This window comes from Xenopus laevis, chromosome 1L (assembly GCF_017654675.1).
Source record: "Xenopus laevis strain J_2021 chromosome 1L, Xenopus_laevis_v10.1, whole genome shotgun sequence".
In the NCBI taxonomy this organism is placed as follows: domain Eukaryota; kingdom Metazoa; phylum Chordata; class Amphibia; order Anura; family Pipidae; genus Xenopus; species Xenopus laevis.
The window spans coordinates 162,694,271-162,711,862 of NC_054371.1; the positions used below are offsets into that span (position 1 = coordinate 162,694,271).

Genomic DNA, 17,592 nt, shown 5'->3' on the forward strand with positions numbered 1-17,592 from the left:
GGATAATGTTTAACAATTTGGCTTTTACAGTCTAAATTCGCAATATGGACACTCGGATTAGGATTCCAAGAAATCAAATGGCGTTCTTTCAAATAATAAACTCCTCTTAAAATAAAACAGGTCTGGCTCTACAGCACAATAAGAGCATTTGCAACTCATTGTATGTGAAGGGTTAGAATAAACTAGCTCTTGCTATGAAGCCTTAGAGTCTATCATCTTTGATATTTAGATGGCACAGTTACTGAATATGTATTAGCTTGCCCAGACTGTGTGCCATGAACTTTTGACCAATGACTTACTCTGTTATGATATTAGGCTTGGATTTGTGGGAAGCTCAGAAAGGCCCAGGCCTACGGCAGCAAGATTTTAGGTGCAACATGCCACCCAGCCGCAATCTAACATTTTTCCGAAGCACTGGGGATGCACAGGAGATTTGACAGCTCTTTAAATCTCCTCACATCAAATCCCCAGTGCTCCAGCAGAAACCTGTGCATGCACACGTGCACTTCATAAATCTGGGCCTGAGTTATATTTAAATTCTGACTATAACCAACAGGTTGGCGTATTGGGCCAAATCTATGTAATACACATATAGAGTCCACGTATTCAAACCACACACTCAACTGCAATGAAAGTCTAAAGAAGCAAGAACTCCATATGAGATCTACCTATTCTGATCCATCTGGACTGCCTGAAAGGAGATTTCATGCATCAGTGTGCATAAAACCTAAAAAATACAAAAATACAAGCATACAAATGGCTACTCACACAACTTGTCCAGTAGGTTTTGCTGAACATTTCAGCATTTAACACCAAGTCAACTCTTATACTCTTGTAAATTATGTATATAGCCATCAAAAACTGAATTAAACTGCTGGAGTCAAACAAAGGGGTCAAAATGAATCTCCTTCCAAGCCACCTCAGCAGCTGCTGTACAATATATGAGCTTGTACCCGTAACAATTAAAAAATACTTTGCTGCTATAAAACAACATATTAGCAAATGAACCCTGCTGTTAAACAGGCCCCTTCTGAGATCATTGAGAGGTTGGAGAAATATTTAGAATGAGGGGAGAAGGAGGTTTTGGTTGGTAATAGAAGCAGAATATGAAGGGATGAACAGCACACTGTAAAGTTATATTGATAATCATGTTTTGCATGTACTGCACATTGCCCCGGCCTACAGAGGATTTACTCTTCCACCAGTGAAGCCAATGTGATTGCGTTACCACTAGCAACAAACAGGATTTATCTGTCACTTTCATTTTAGTGCTTAAATTATTCAAGTGGAACTATGTGTGAACTCTCTGCTTCCTTTCCCTTTTCCAAAATGTATGGAGCATGTGAAAGGTGTGTTACTCTCAGCCAATCAAATTGCTCCTTAGGGCCAGACCAGAAAACTTCCCGGGCTTGTTAATCTGGATATTGTTCTGTTTCATGTTTCTATAAACAATATCACTTTCCTGTACCTTTTTATGTATTCTCTCGATCATCACAGAAATTGTTATTCACTTAATGTGTGTTATAAATTACTGTAATCATTGATCACCCATGTGTAGCGGATAGGGTTGCCACCTTTTCGGGAAAAAAATAGTGGCCTTCCTATATATATTTATCTTTCTTCCCTATTAATAACATTGGGATCAACCATCACTTTTACCGGCCAGATGGCAACCCTAGTAGCGGATAGATAGGCAGACAGAAAGACAGATAGACAGACATAGACACTCACAAAAATAGGATAATGAATAAAACTGGAGAACCTTCCAGTGTGAATAAATGTAGTTTTTATTGATGCACTACATCCGTCCTCTGGCCATAAGATGGAGATGAGGTTGCACTGGGGACTTATGGGTAATGAACTGTTTAAAAGGTCACTGCGTTCATTATGTTTGTAACTTGCACCAGAGGAAGGAAACTTGAGGTCCGAAACATGTAGTACCTCACTAAAAACTACATTTATTCACACTGGAAGGCTCTCCAGTTTTCTTCATTATCCTATGATGCTACTGTGGAGATGGCTACTCTACTAAGCTGTTGATGAGCCTGACCATAAGTCATCTGGATCGGTTGGGAATTAATTGAATACACTGCACTCACAAAAATAGACAAACCATTACATACACACATTTATACATTCTTATGGTTTTTGATACACACCAATTTGCCACTTACAATACTAATGCAGACTAATTGATACAGTTTATTAGGCATTTATCAAGCATGTTCAAGCCAAAGATTTTGCAAAGCAGATCAACTAATGCCATCTGCTTTCAGTATGCTGACAGCATGGAACTTCTGGTCATAATCCAGACATCCTTGTAGCAAAAGGTCTGAAGTCTTACAACATGCCTCTAGTCTATTAGATTCAACTATCACAATCAGAGCATATTATGTCTCCCTTTAGAGCACTTCAGCAGCTGCACTGTAGGATTTGTTTGAATGCTCATTTCGACAAAACACTAGGGACTGGCTTGTAAGCCTCATTCCGACTGATTCAATGAAAATGGAACTAAATTGTTTCTGTTCAGACTAAGCCATCTTGAGCACAGTCTACGGAGACATGTGATCAAGGAACATTGCAAACAGTACATATCTACTTGCTTAGAAAATCAGCAAGCATGTCTTTGTAATAAACATCTCTATTCTAACAAAAATGTAAATTGTCACCAAAATATTTTTTACTCCTGTAATAGGGATGTTCACAGTTAAATCAAATTTAATCAGAATGGGCTGATGCTAAGGAACACTCATTTACTATATATCTTTCATTTCATGCTGTCTACTTTTCATCCTTAGTTTTTACCTCCATAATGCAGTCTAAAGTCTCAAGCCTGAGAGCAGCAAAAGACATTATAATTTCAAATAAAAAAATAAACTGTCTAAAAGATGCTCAAATGTTAATAGGTATTCCTCTTTGATATAAAACTTAAAGAAGGAATGCTCCTGTTCTTATATCTCCATACAACTAACTAGATGTTTGTGTTCAAAATAAAAAAAAAATTATCATTTTGGGTGACCAGGTTTCTAGATCTAGAGCAAACTTTGCACCGGTTACATTGCCAGAAGCACCACACATCACGGCTTCCAAACCTTTACATTCAGTATTCAGAAGAGTGTTTAAGTTGGGTTAAGGAAGGGAGAAATACTTTTTAACCTTTTTATTTATTTGTATTGTAACAGTATTGCAGCATAGTGGTCATTATCCCAGTCTGGATTAGATGACAAGAACACTTTATATAAATCAATCACGGTTAGTGGATCCAGACTTCTACTCACCCAAATTGGAAGAAGCTCTTCCTTCAGCTGCCCGGTCCTTGAGACTTTCTGCGATGGATAACTGCTGTTCATGGTATTGTTTAGCCCTCTCCAAATCCTGCATACATCTCGCAGCATGCCCTAAACCTGCAAAGGCTCGCATCTCAATCGCCTTGTCCGGCAATTCCTGTGCAAGTTCCAGTACATGGTTGTGGTAGGACATTGCTTTGTCAAAGTTTCTTCTGTAGTGAAAGGCACTGCCAAGGTTACTGTAAGCCCGGGCTTCCTCACGTTTGTTTCCAAGTTCTTTAGCAATTTTTAAATGTTGTTCATGACAATGGACTGCATTTTCAAAGTCCCCCATAGCAATATAGACTGCTCCCATGTTGCCCAGTTCTCTGGCTTCAGAAAGTTCATCTTTGGATTGTTTAGCTAGGAGGACACACTGCTTGTGGCTCGCCAGTGCATTGGGGTAGTCTCCGATTGCAGTGTAGACATGACCCAAGCTGCTCAAGGCAGATGATGCTGCCTATAAGAAAAATATATAAATACATGTGAGTTGTGATCATTATTCAGAGAAACAACAATAAAGAGAGAGCAGGACTTATAACATTACACAACATATAATTATAGTTTTGATTTCTAATGCATTATTTAGAAGACCACTAAAATAGACATAAAACTTAAATAAATATACCCAGTGCACCACAACTGTCTTTATCTAGATTCTAGATAATCAAGAACAGGACACAATTTGCTGCAACTTCTAGTATTGCCCCTAACAAACTTTAAAACAAGGGGTTCCTTAGCACCAATGTAGTAACCCATAACAATCATCTGGAGGTTTATTTTCATTATTCTCCCTTTAGAAGACAGATCAAAGACCATTGGTCTTGAAGAGGTACAGAACTGGGGCAGATTTGCACAATGTTAATAAATATGCCCACACAACCACAACTAGTATAGAGACGCAAACTTTCCTTGTGTACCGTTGCTTTAGGGTAACTGCCTTCAAAGAGGGCAATAGTTATGTAGTAATTATGCAAAAGGATGAACACGGCCCTTAGTGTTTGGTACATATTTTCAAATAAAACAATGGCTCCAACAGATTAGTAATGTTTTTCATGTGTAAATCTAATTGCATTCGGTTTTTCTTTTTTGGAAATAACAGACTAATAAACAAACAATATTTCTGGCACAAGACAATGCAGTAACAGCTCAGCTATAAAACTATAATTTGCAGCTAATTAGATCCGGAAGTTGGCAAGATAACACCCCTCATACCTGCTTCCAAAATGGAACACCACCATCAGGATTCCCTGAGGCAATTTAATTTCAACATAAACACTGACACATTGTAATGCCTTGTAAATCAATATAAAATATATACATATTTCATATTTAAGGTTAGCGATAGACGTATTATAGGTGAGAATTATACAGAACATACTGTAAGAGCATAAAGAGACACATATTCTACTCTATTTTCAGGAGAAGTGTAGAGAAGTCTAGATGTTTTACTTTAGTTTCCTGACAATTAGAGCAGAGATATAAATGGTTTGAATGCCCTCCCCTGCTAAGTATAAAATGCAGTGCATAGCTGGAATTACAGTCAATTACAATTAAAGTCCCAAAGCTCAAAACAGCCACATATCTGAATGGCTCTAAGGAAAGAAGGTGGCGATTTCTGAAAAAAAAATTCAGTAAAACATATATTTAACTAATGTCTTTAATACAATATTTACTATTTCACAATAAAATCATATAATAAAAAAACTGTGTGAGTGAAGGTGCTTAGCTTTGAAAGTCAGCTCAAAAAATGAAAATATTTCTTTTAAAAAATGATCTTAATGATCCACCTGAGCTAGGGAAATCCTGAAAAACAGCTTAAAAATTCAAACTGGATGCGTTCTTAACAAAGAGTATAGTAGTGCCAAAGTAATAAACAGAGAAAACCAACCGCTAATGCTTATATTGAGCTATAATGCTGACTATATACTGTCAGTGATACAAGGCCATTAGGGCCAGCAATTGTAGACTTAGGAGGAAAGGGAGACTAAAGGTGGCACACTTTATAGTCCAAAACGAAGAATTAGGCAAGGGACACGGGTATGGGCAGAAAGCAGATCAGCATAAACAAGAAGAGGCCAATAGTCAATGCTGAATATTAACATGCTCAGGAACCCAGGAATTATTGGTGTCCTGGGGCTTTAAATATTTAAATTTGGCACCTAGCCAATGACATCACAATGTGGCACTGTCATAATTACATCACTAGGCAGTATCAAGATCAATGAAAGCTTTGTCCACTTGGCTAAACTAGGTACACTGTTTTAGCACAGAAGTATTGGCTCATGCAGCTCCAGATCAAACTATGACACAATAAATCTCCAAAGGGAGACTGATTGGTTTGTTGGCTGATGAATGCCAGTGTAAACAGACCAGAGTATGATTGGCCCACAAGATCCTTAGGGCAATCCACACTTTGGACTGATGACTACATAGAGTGCCCAGCTAAAGTTTGTATAAATTGATCCTTATCAAATCATCTATCCATCTGGAACACAAAAGTGCCCCCAGCCAACATTCTACAGATAAAACAGTTTAGAATGTTAGATGTTTAGATCAGGCCTTCTGCAGCAAATGAGTTCTTCAATTTTTTAATTGATGATTTCATTTGATCAGCAATTTAATTTGATGCAGCAGTAATATAATGTCACTATTTATTTGCAACCACATTCATACTCCATACAGGCTGCACTGTGTGCCTTGTGCCATATCGTACCAATGCAGGCAATAGATACACATCTCCTTAGTGCCTTGCATGTTCTTTCTAGTATCAAGCAAAGCCCATCTCTCTACCCCCAATGTATCACCTCAGTGGAAAAGCAGCAACTATTTTCACTACAAGGTGCAAATTACAAAAATCATGGAGCTTTTGCAGTGTAGAAATCATACACATTCACATAACTAAGGGCCACAATAAATGTAAGAGGTCTGTGCTGATTTTTAATTATTCTTTGCAATAAATAGTTCTGTGGAAAGAGCAGCATAAAATAACAGTGTGTTTTATTTATTTATTTATTTTTTTATATCCTTCATCAGGTGCAAGAGTTTATTTTATGCTGATCTTGGAAGTTTTGTGGCCTGGATGGTGCCACTGCTCTGTTGAGAGGAACCCTGTTACATATTGGAGTGTGGGACCCAGGGGTGCTTCGCCAATGAGGCGATTTGAGGCTCGCCTCAGGCGGCAGCACCCCACTAGGTACCAGGGGCAGCAAAAATGCTCCTCCTGATACTTTAAGAGCAAATTTCCGGGGGAGGGGGGGGCAGCAGCAACTGCTGCTGCCTAAGGCGGCGGAGGGGCCAGGATCGCCCCTGGTGGGACCACCAGAATTTGTAACTACTTCTGTGGAAAGAGTTAGCATTCATAGTTTTCGGAGTGCGTTTCCATACTTTTACAATATATTTTCCCATGTCCAAAAAAAACACACACAAACAGCCAAGAATACAACATTTCCACACACAATATACAGTATCTTCAGGCAGCTACAACTGAAATTGGTCATTCGGAAGACCATACAAAAATCAGTGCAAAGACACAAACCTGGTTGTAAAATAAACCAGGTGTATCTTAGTCAAGCCCTATTCTGCTGAAGCCATGCTTGTTCTGACCAAAGACATGTCTCAAATCTGCCCAGCAGTGGCGTAAATACAGGGGCCCACACCCCATTGGGGCACACTGGAGCCAATAACAAGGGGAATTGTGGGCAGGCAAACCAAGGGATTTTTTGAATGAGCATGTGCTCAGTTTAAGGGACACAAGTCAGGTGGGGGGGGCTTACTAAATTAGTTTTGCCACTGCTTTCCAGGCCACACCGACAACTATGCTCTTTGCTTTAGGGTGTGCTTCAATGATTTTTAATGGTGATTGGTCAGTAAAAAAAGGGAGAAAATTATGAAAGAGGGTGACTGTTTATTAATGCGGGAATCAGGGTGAGTGGGGGGCAAATCAGGGTGACTCACAGAAAATTAGGGTGAGTGGAATTACATCCCCATGTTTTGCAGACAGACAAAACGATGCCGATGTGTGACAGTGCCCTAAAGCTGCATTATACATTATTTTAAATGATATGCTTTACCATTAAAAGACCAGATAACAATAATTATGTTTGCCCATGTGACAGTTTGCATATCATTATTCTAAATGGAATTTGAAATCTGCAACTAGAGTAATACACAGTGATAAGAGTATCTATTTATAGACAGCATGCCATGTGATCCCCAATAAGAGAGTGATTATCAGAGCAAGGAAAATGCAAAACAAGTCAACTTCCAAATGAATCACAGACTCTCGAAACTGCTAAGAGCAAACATTTCAGCTTGACTTCGTTCGTTTTTTAGTGGTAAAATGAGATGCCATAATAATCAGTGAATCCCATGAATAATGCATGAGAACAATTTGGTTAACCTCTGCGTCAACGAAGAATGCAATTACACCAGGAACGTGTAAAGTGGATGGATACATTTGGATTTAAATAGAAAAGACCCAATATAAATGAATTGTAATTATTACAATGTGACATTCAAAAACTTACAGTAACCAATTTAAGGCATCATTGTAATTAACTGATTAAACACGAGGGAAGCCCTTAATGTGTGTTAATGTAGAAAATTTTCAACGGAAACTGAATAATTACCACTTAAATCACTCAACACCCCTTGTATCATATCAGTATAAGAGATAAAGCATGTGCTAAGCATTTGTCTTGGTGTGTATGCAGATATTTAACTGTCAAGCCAAAAAGGAACATTACCATTATTGTTGTTATTATTATTATTATCATTTACTATAGATGGATAGATAATAGATATATAAATGATAGATAGACAGATAGATGATAGATCGATCTTGTTCATTGTGTGATACCACTGTGTAACATAATGATTCCCCCATATCTGTACCTGCTCGATATTCAACATATAAATATAAAATATAAACCCCAGTCCATATAATTCTTAAATTCCCATTACTGACTGCTTGCATGTTCCTGACTGTGGTTATTGATGCCTGCCTAGATCTATGCCTGATATTTGATGCCCTTCAATCCTTTATTTACCTTGCAATTGAATGTTTTAGGCTGATACTCATATTCCCCACTACCTGTTTCTTCCTAAGTCTCTACTTCTACATCCTGGTTGTGTTGTGGTCCTACCAGAACGAACTTCGTGCAGCAAGTCTAGAGACCAAAAAAATTTTGCCAATCCCTTGGCTTGAAGACGAGGGCTTACAAATCATTTTGGAGGAGAAATATTTTAGTTCTAAGCAATTGTCTCAGAAGCTCTAACAGTGCGGTGGTCTTGGGGTCTTGGTACAGAACCCCAAAAGTTAAAGTGCAGCACCTTTTCCTTTAAGAGAAGTCAAATGTAATTCACAGTTCTCTACCCACTTATAAGGTAGGTTAAAAAATACCTGCTGCCAGGAAACATTTTCTTTGCAGGCCTGGACACACTGATACACCTATAAATGTAAAATAATTCACTTTATGGTATTAAGGGCCATTTAACAGCTATAAGTTGGATCTGTTATATAAAACACACAATTGCATGTTTTTAAGACTAATAAATCCACTAATAAAAATATCCTAAAACTTACCATGTCTTCATTAAATATTAATATAAAACAAAGCAATTAAACAGGACTTCGTTATCAGGCACCTCTCTTGTTATATAAAGGGGAAGACAGCCTGGCCAGTGTGTAATATTTCCTATAAAGAAGGTAAGTTGCATGCTGAAGGCTGCAGCATGAGTGCGGTTAAGATTGCAGCAAAGACACAACAGAAAAAACTTAAAGTGAGCCAACTCAAGCGACAGGTACTGGAATGAGTTTCACACGGATAAAGTGACCCACATTGTCACCTTCTCCAGAGGGACTCTTTTTGTTCTGATGGTTTGAAACATTATTCCCCAGGCACATAATGAAGATCTGAATTTTAAATGTTTCGGTACATTTGCACATTGCTTATGTAGCATATCACTCTAAAGCACATCTTTTGTGATGCAGGTAAATGAAGTCCAGGGAAAATAAGTTATGTCTTTCTCGTGAGACTGAAAATCAGGCCACCAATTTATCTCTTATTTTTATTGTCATTTTTCGCTATTTGAGGCATTGTGATGTCTCAATGTATTAACTTGCTTGATGTTAGGCTATAAAAGAAATATTCCATCTACCATTTACCAGAAGGCAGGATATTGTGATGATGTGCTATCTCACAGTCCATAAGCACTCGAGGCAGTGAAGGCCAGCCCCTCTCAATGCTGCACTACCTTATTGTATATACAGTATAATTAAATATATTTAAGTAGTGTGTTATATATCTTTAGAACTGAGATGAAAAGCAGACAGTCTGCAGTCACATACCAGAGCAATTCATCTTCCTGCTAAAATAAAGCACCCCCAGTAATCATTTCCCAACATACAGTCCTTTTTACAGATCAGTCCTATTGTCTATTTATGCAATTAAAGGAAGCAGTTTATAATTATTTTTAATTGTTATGCTGGGACACACCAAAAAAAGGATTGCGGGAATACTCCATGACTCCAAAACAATATTAATACAATGGAAGTGCAACTCATCTGGCCAGATTAGCTACAAACCTACAATAAAAGAGGGAATTGAGCAATGCACATTCCCTGGTCCCCTGTTTCATTGGTAATTTAATATCTAGTGTATACATATTCAAAAACAGGGGTTTATAGTTACAAATTTATGATCATAAAATTGTCAAACCAACAAAAACAATGTTACCTAAATGTTAATTTGTTCAGGGAAAATTTTTCCCAACAACAGCAACCATGCAGGGAGATGCCAGTCTATGAAAAATATGATCAGAAGTAAATAGTTAGGACCAGCATATGGGGTTTACCTTGACAAGGTATGGTGGCTGCACATTTTTATAATCACAACTGTATAATTCCTTGTTCTTGAAAATATATGTACTTGCACAGATACTGAATTACCAGGGAATGTGCAACACCAATCTTTGTTATGTTTTATAGGTACACTAAAACCTCAGATATTCCAAGAAAATTGGTCTTACAGCAGTTGTTCCCAAACTGCGGGGCTTCCTTCCTAGGGGCAAATTCACTAAGACGCGAAGCGCCGAACGCTAGTGTTAATTCGCTAGCGCTTGGCATTTTCGCTACTTCGCAAATTCACTAACGAACGCTGGCGTAGTTTCGCTAGTGTTACTTCGCAACCTTACGCCAGGCGAATCTTCGCTAGCGACGAAACTACGCAAATTCACTAACTTGCGCAGTGTAGTGAACGCTACCTTTTACGCTAGACTTCCTTCGCCACCTCAGACCTGGCGAAGTGCAATAGAGTAGACAGGGATTGCTTAAAAAAAAGTCAAAATTTTTTCTAAGTCCCAAAAAAGGCTGGCGTGTTTTCTACATGATGGCTGATAGGCTGAAAAAGATCGAAAATTTTTTGGGGCTCCCCTTCCTCCCCCCTACATTTCCTGACTCATGGCAACTTACCTAGACAGTGGGCACATGTGTAGGGCAAAATAAAATGTTTATTTGCAGATTTGAAGGTTTTCTAGGCATTTGTAGTGCAGATACGTGTTCCTCCATTGAAATTTGAATTTCGCGCCGTATGCAAATTAGCCTTCGCTAGCGCAACTTTGCTTTATATAGCGAAACAACGCTAGCGCAACTCCGCAACCTTACGCTACCCCTGTGCGCAACTTCGGATTTTAGTGAATTTGCGAAGCGCTGGCGAAACTACGCCTGGCGAAGTGCGGCGAAGTTGCGCCTGGCGCAACTTCGCATCTTAGTGAATTTGCCCCCTAGAGTCTTGATAATTAGTGCCCAGTCTGAAGGCCAATTGAAAAAAGGGGTGGAAGGAATGCCTCTGCTACTTCAGGAAGCCCATCTTGGAGGTCAATTAGAGCAAGATTTGGCCATGAACATTTACTTAACATCCTACGCATTTTTACAACTAAGCTAAACAGCTAATATAGCCATGTTTGCAAACTTCTTACACTGTGGAGGGCCTGTTTAAATGTGAGGCTTCAAAAATAAATTTGTACTACAACCAGAGAACTACATTTCTTCAGACATAGAAACTAGAGAGGAATAACTTGTATAAAAAAAAGCCAGTTGGCATTGCCTCTAAGAAAACTTAGGGCCACAAATTATATGGACTATTTGATTTGGCAAGTCCCCAGTGATGATACACTATATCTTACTTACCACCACACACTCCTGACTAATCACAATGGAGGTCTTGTGATCAAGACTGTGATTCAGCCTTTATAATGTCCAAATATTAGGGAAACTATAGGGAAAATAAAAAATGAAGCTAAAGTCGCTCTTTAAAAATAATTTTTGATTGATAATTACACTTTTTATTGGACTCGAATTTAAAAACCTACATATGCAGTATATATTTGCAACATACTTACTTGATCATGGAGAAGAGACTGCACAATCTATATATCTTACTTGCTTGCTTTATTTTTATACAACTTTCCTCGAGGCTTAAGAAACTAGTTATTCCTCTGTAGTTTTGTGTCTGAAGGAAGGTAATACTTCCAAAAGTCCTTGATCGTACTGTATGCAATGTGGTATTAAAGAAAATACTTATTTTCATTCCTAGTACCAGTATTCTTGGGTAAAGGTGGTCACCTGAAGTCTCATTACTGCTTCAGCAATAAATAAGATTAGTATTTCAGTGACATTCCAAGTTCAACTTATTTTGCTGCAAGACAGTTTTATTATTACCAATGGCAGGTAATAATTCCTGAACTGGAGGTGACCTCCTCTCTCAGGTAGTCTTAAAAGGAAACAGCCTGCAGAAATAGGGGAGACCTAATATGTTCCTCCATGCTTCCTGCAATAATACTAGAGAAGTCTGCCTTGTCTTAAACCACAGAAACAAATGCTCTCCCTTTTTCTCTATAGAAATCATTGCAGCTGATTTAATAAACTGCACTCAGGATACCACGTCCTCAAACATCAGTGAGCACCGTGATTATCAGTAACAAATTTAGATCCGTTTTATTTACCAGATACACCAATTTTAACATTTTGATTATTTTATATTTTCTTTTAAAAAATATTCTGCTTTTCTAGGTGCAGCAGTTACTTATAACTGTGGGAGGAATGACTTACTTTCCCTACCTTAAAGGCCTACTGCAACCTTTAAAAAAAATGCCCACCCCAGAGACCTATTCATGGGAAGAGCAGTTTTATTCTTTATGAAGTCCTTCTTTTCTCTGTTAATCAAAGATGTTATAATCCCTCTAAAGTATGCATTGTGTATGTGTATCCTTTTAAAGTAGATCCAAAGCCTATTTCACCGTATATACTGAATTTACTGTACCAACCCAGAAGTTTAGCATCTCTATAAAAGTACTGATTTGTGCCTTTAAAATTGTCAACAGCAGCTTCCTAACTTCGGATCTTATTAAGTCATTCTTTTCCGTGTCAGTGACACTGCACATGCTCAGTGTGCTGTGGGTCACTGTCGAGATGTTAAGTTAAAGGACTGGCAAAAAAAACATGAAAACATGAAAACCATGAAAACATTTGCAGATAATTAGGTTCCATCTGTCGCAGAAGCTGATGTTAAGAGGTGATGTTGCATGAATGCATTTGATTCTGTCATGTGATCTGAATCTGAATTAATCTGAATTACTAATCAACACTGTATTGTATTTTTACTATATACAGTATATTATGAATTGGTTCCTAAGCATAGGTAAAGGACAGCAAATCAGAGCATGTACTCTGAATCAATAAAAAGGAAGATAAGGGCCACTGGTGGCATCTTTGAAGGCACTAGCTAAACTTCTATAATGGCCTTGGACTAGTGCCAAAGCTAAGTAAGGTATAACATGTCTATCTATTCTTTGTTTAGCGTTAGACCTCCTACATCTATAAAAGATAATTCAATTTGTTGGGTATTTGCAAGGATGGTGTTGTATCCACAGGAACCCAAAAATGTATGTGATTATATAAATGTATTTGAATAAGAACATTCACTAAGCCGGAATTTGTGAGCACAAGTTAGCATAAACTGTAGTTATTTCCCAGTGGGTTTGCAGGACTGCCAAAGCCCAGCAACGACAGAGAACCTCCATCAGCAATTCCCAAAAAGAAAAGCGGGTTAATAAAAAAAGATTAATGATGTAAAGGTTTAAGTGCCTAGAGATTTCCATCCCCATTAGGACATTAAATAATGTGGAATGCATAATGAAAAGAGAAAATTGTCTCTAAGCTTGAGATTATGAAGAAAGCAAGATAGGGCATGCCAACCTAAGCCTTAGGCTGCTTAATTCAGGAAGGAGGAGGAAGATCTATTGAAGCATTCAGAAACTCTTATGCTGTATGAAATTGAATGTTTTTATCTACACTAGAAAGTTCTAAATGAAATTGCCTGCTTAATATAGAGTAAAATATCAAGACATCATTTGTAAATATATATATATATATATATATATATATATATATATAGATAGATAGATAGATAGATAGATAGATAGATAGATAGATAGATAGATACATACACACACACTGTGTACATAGTACATGCAGGTGTGAAAAGTAAAAAGAGTATTTTTGAAATTTCCAACATATTTAAAAATAAGCCCAAGAAGTACAAAGTGGGCCTGCAGGAAACAGGTAGGTCTCAGCAGCACAGTATGTTTCCTTCCAAAGGAATATAGTATACAAGAGACAAATAAAAATGTGTATAAGACTCCCTACAAACATACATTTTAGTGACTGTTTTAAGGTTAAAATATCATAGGATGATTGTGCAGCAAATGAACCATATCTGTTTTTTGGTTGCCAAGACAGTGACCCCTAAAAACCAGATCATTTTAAATTGCAATCAAGAAGAATCAGAAATTGAAGGTTAATAAATCAAAAGCCATTGGAGATAAATAATTAAGACCAACTGAACAGTTACTAAGAAGAGGTCCATGTATAACTTGCTATAAGGTCATGTAAAGATGAACTTTAATGTAAAGATGAACTTTAATGTGACCTAATTCATGGAATTGAATATATTTAGTTTAAGCTAAAAAGTAGTCTGATAGGTTGATGTAACACAGATCTCAAACAACCCGTCTTCTAGTAGAACAAATTGTGCTCCGCTACTAAGTATCCAGAAAGAAATCAAATGTCATTTTGACAAATATTCATACAATACAATCGGTTCTCTGAAATACAGATTTGTTAAATTGTTTCAGATACACTGCTTCTCCAAACTGCACTCAGATGTAAACATTCCATAATGGAGCATGAATGTCATCTGTTGGAAGATGAATGGTCCAAAGTGGAATGTTCCTAGAGTCATACATCATGGCAACCTTGCCAAACAATTCCACCTTCCTTCTTTACACACTTTCTAACCAAACCATAATCAGATGCACAGCGCTTATAGAAGGGACTAATGTGTGTTTTCCTGAGAATATCAACGGTGAGCAGTGACACAAATGTCACAGTATAAAAATGATACTTATGGGCTTTATGATTCATTATGACACATCAACCACTGTAGGGCAGAACTGCAGAGCAGAAAGGTGACATTGGGGATATGATAAAGAATGGATTCAAATATAACCCCACACTGGGGATAAATCAAGGCTAATGCAGTTATCTGATTGGCCACTGTTTGCGACAAAAGGTATTTTCATTCCATCCTCTAATCAAATCCTAATACAGAATTACATGCAATGCACACATATTTAAAGTCAACCCCAAAATAAAAATTTTGCCAAACAAAAGAAAACATAATTCGAAACAACTTTGCAATACGGTATATATTCAATACAAATGTTCTATGGTTTTTAAGTTATTTGTATATGTTTTGCTATTGAAAGCAGTGTTTGTCCATCCCTTTCTATTCTCTGCCCTGACGTGTCTGTCCCTTTTTATTCTGTGCCTTAACATGTCTGTCCCTTTCTATTCACTGCCTTGATGTGTCTGTCCCTTTCTATTCTCTGCCCTTTTGTCTAAGACTGTTGATACATTGTATGACAAGGCAGTTGATTTACAGACCTGTCTTTGCTGGGGAACCAAGACTTTTGCAACATTGTTTAAAAAGTAACAACCAGGAGTTAAGCAAATGCTGCTTTCAAATGTTTTTACAAATCAATTTAAAACTGAACATTTTTTTTATAAATGTATATTGCAAAGTTACTTAGAATTATGTTTTCTTTTATTGGGCAAGTTTTTATTTCTATGTTGACATGCCCTTTAAGTAGCCATAACTGCATCAAATAAGGTGCATGGGTGCCAATATCTATACACTTTAAGGGTAACGTTAGAAATGGTCTTCTATGAACCCAGAGCAGCCAATCAGAAGGAAGAATTTACTGGTCAGCTGATTTAAAATAAACATATGATTGGTTGCTATGGGTTACTAGATGTGGGCAAACCGTAGACTTTTTATTACATTACCCCAATAATTTTCACAAAGGCATGTTAAGTCAAACATGAAGCACAGAAGAAGCAGGTAACTGATTTGTAGAATAATCTGAAATACTTTTACTAGACTAAAAATTAATATACCAAATTAATATAATCATGACACTTCTAAGAAAAATGAATGAATTTGCAATGAGATTTTGGGCTAGGCGTGACTTTATATAAAACATATAGTTGCACTGACGTACAGCATAAAGTGTCATTTTGTAGGCTGCACTTTAAGTACATGGCTTACATATGTCAAGAAGATGAAAAATGTTAGTTTTTATGGATAAATTATCATATCATCTAGGCTAATGATTTGCAAGTAAACAAATGACTTAAAACAAGAATGTTGCCAGTGAGTTAAGTAGACACACATTTGCATCTAGTGCAACTCAGGAGAAGTTAGTTCTACTAGTTAAGATATGGGGGAAAACACTTAGAACTTTTAATGGAGACTGCATGTTTGTCTTCATTGAAGCTGGCTGAATTTTTACTTGGAGTTCTCAAACATAGTTGGAATAAGCAGCATCCCCTAAATTCCCATTTATCAAGCTGACAGTTTACCACTGACTCCGAAATTGTCTCTGCGTTAAAAACATTCTCTCTCGTCTCAAATCACTTTCTGCCTTCCTAAATTAGAATTTACATTAGTTATGGATCAATTACGCTATCATCTTTATATTAGGTTTTAAGCTTCTATTGTATAAGAGCATCTGAACGTATTAAACTTTTATTGCATCACACATTGTTTAGCCATTTGGAAACTCCACATTTCTGGTGTTTTTGCATAAATGCAGATTGAGGACATTTAAGCAAAATTTATTATGTCTAGAATAGTAGTTCCAGACAAACGGCAGCTTCCATGGACATTAAACATGAAAGCAGGATAACTTGCCAAAGCACATTTATGCCTACAACCACACAGAATTTATTGCACATGCATTAAAAGACTGATTGAGATATCTAGCAATTCCCTTTATATACCAAAATTCAAACATACAGGAAAAGGGTTCATAATATACTTTCCATAGCATTCTATATTCTAAGAGAAATAGCCCACATAAGCATTATAATTTATCCTATATTATTACAAAGAAAAAAGAAATTATTGTTAAAAATGTGGATTATTTGATTAAAATTGACTCTTATGGGAGATGACCATTGGAGTTTTCCTGGATAACAGATTCCCAGATAACAAACCCCATACCTGTACAAATTACCAACGACCAAATAGAACATATAACATATACAAAATTGCAGAAATATACCCACAGTAAGGCTATACAACCTTAGGGGCAGATTCAGGACCGGACTGAGAATTAAAATAGGCCCTGGCATTTCAGGTACACAGAGGCCCAAACAGCCCCCACCAGCCCACTAAATACTGACTTTCTATGGGACCTTATAGCAGCCCCTCTGGCATTTGCCAGAACCCACAGATTGCCAGTCCGGGCCTGGGCAGATTTATCAAGGGTCGAATTTCGAAGTGGAAAATTCGACCATTGAATTGAATAATACAAATTATGCCTTAGGCATAGAGGCGGGGCAGGTAGTTACTTTCACTTTCCATTCAGCACTTTCTAGATGTCACTGCTCTCCCCACATTCCCCCCATTCTCTTAATCATTAATTGTGTAGCCAGGGCATGGGGATGGACATCGGGTCCCCCATTCTGGTGCACAAATAAGATTTTGAGATGATGCAAGACTTACCTTAATAACAGTGTCCACAAAATGGCTCCTGCCTGCTTGTTATAATTATGAATTCACAGACTGAAGGAAACAAGATTCAAATAATTTAAACAGTGTAATTAAAGTTAATTTTCCTTGACTAACGTGATAAAATA

General features: G+C 37.3%; 1 protein-coding gene across 3 annotated transcripts in view; it reads right to left on the bottom strand.

The window, feature by feature from the left end:
- Window positions 1-17,592, bottom strand: part of LOC108715847 (tetratricopeptide repeat protein 28) — a 334,240-nt gene that overhangs the window by 122,632 nt on the left and 194,016 nt on the right. For all 3 annotated transcript variants that reach the window (XM_018261357.2, XM_018261348.2, XM_018261365.2), the window contains one exon: window positions 3,279-3,786. In XM_018261357.2, the coding sequence (XP_018116846.1) occupies window positions 3,279-3,786 (508 nt within the window). The remainder of the gene's footprint in view (window positions 1-3,278; window positions 3,787-17,592) is intronic.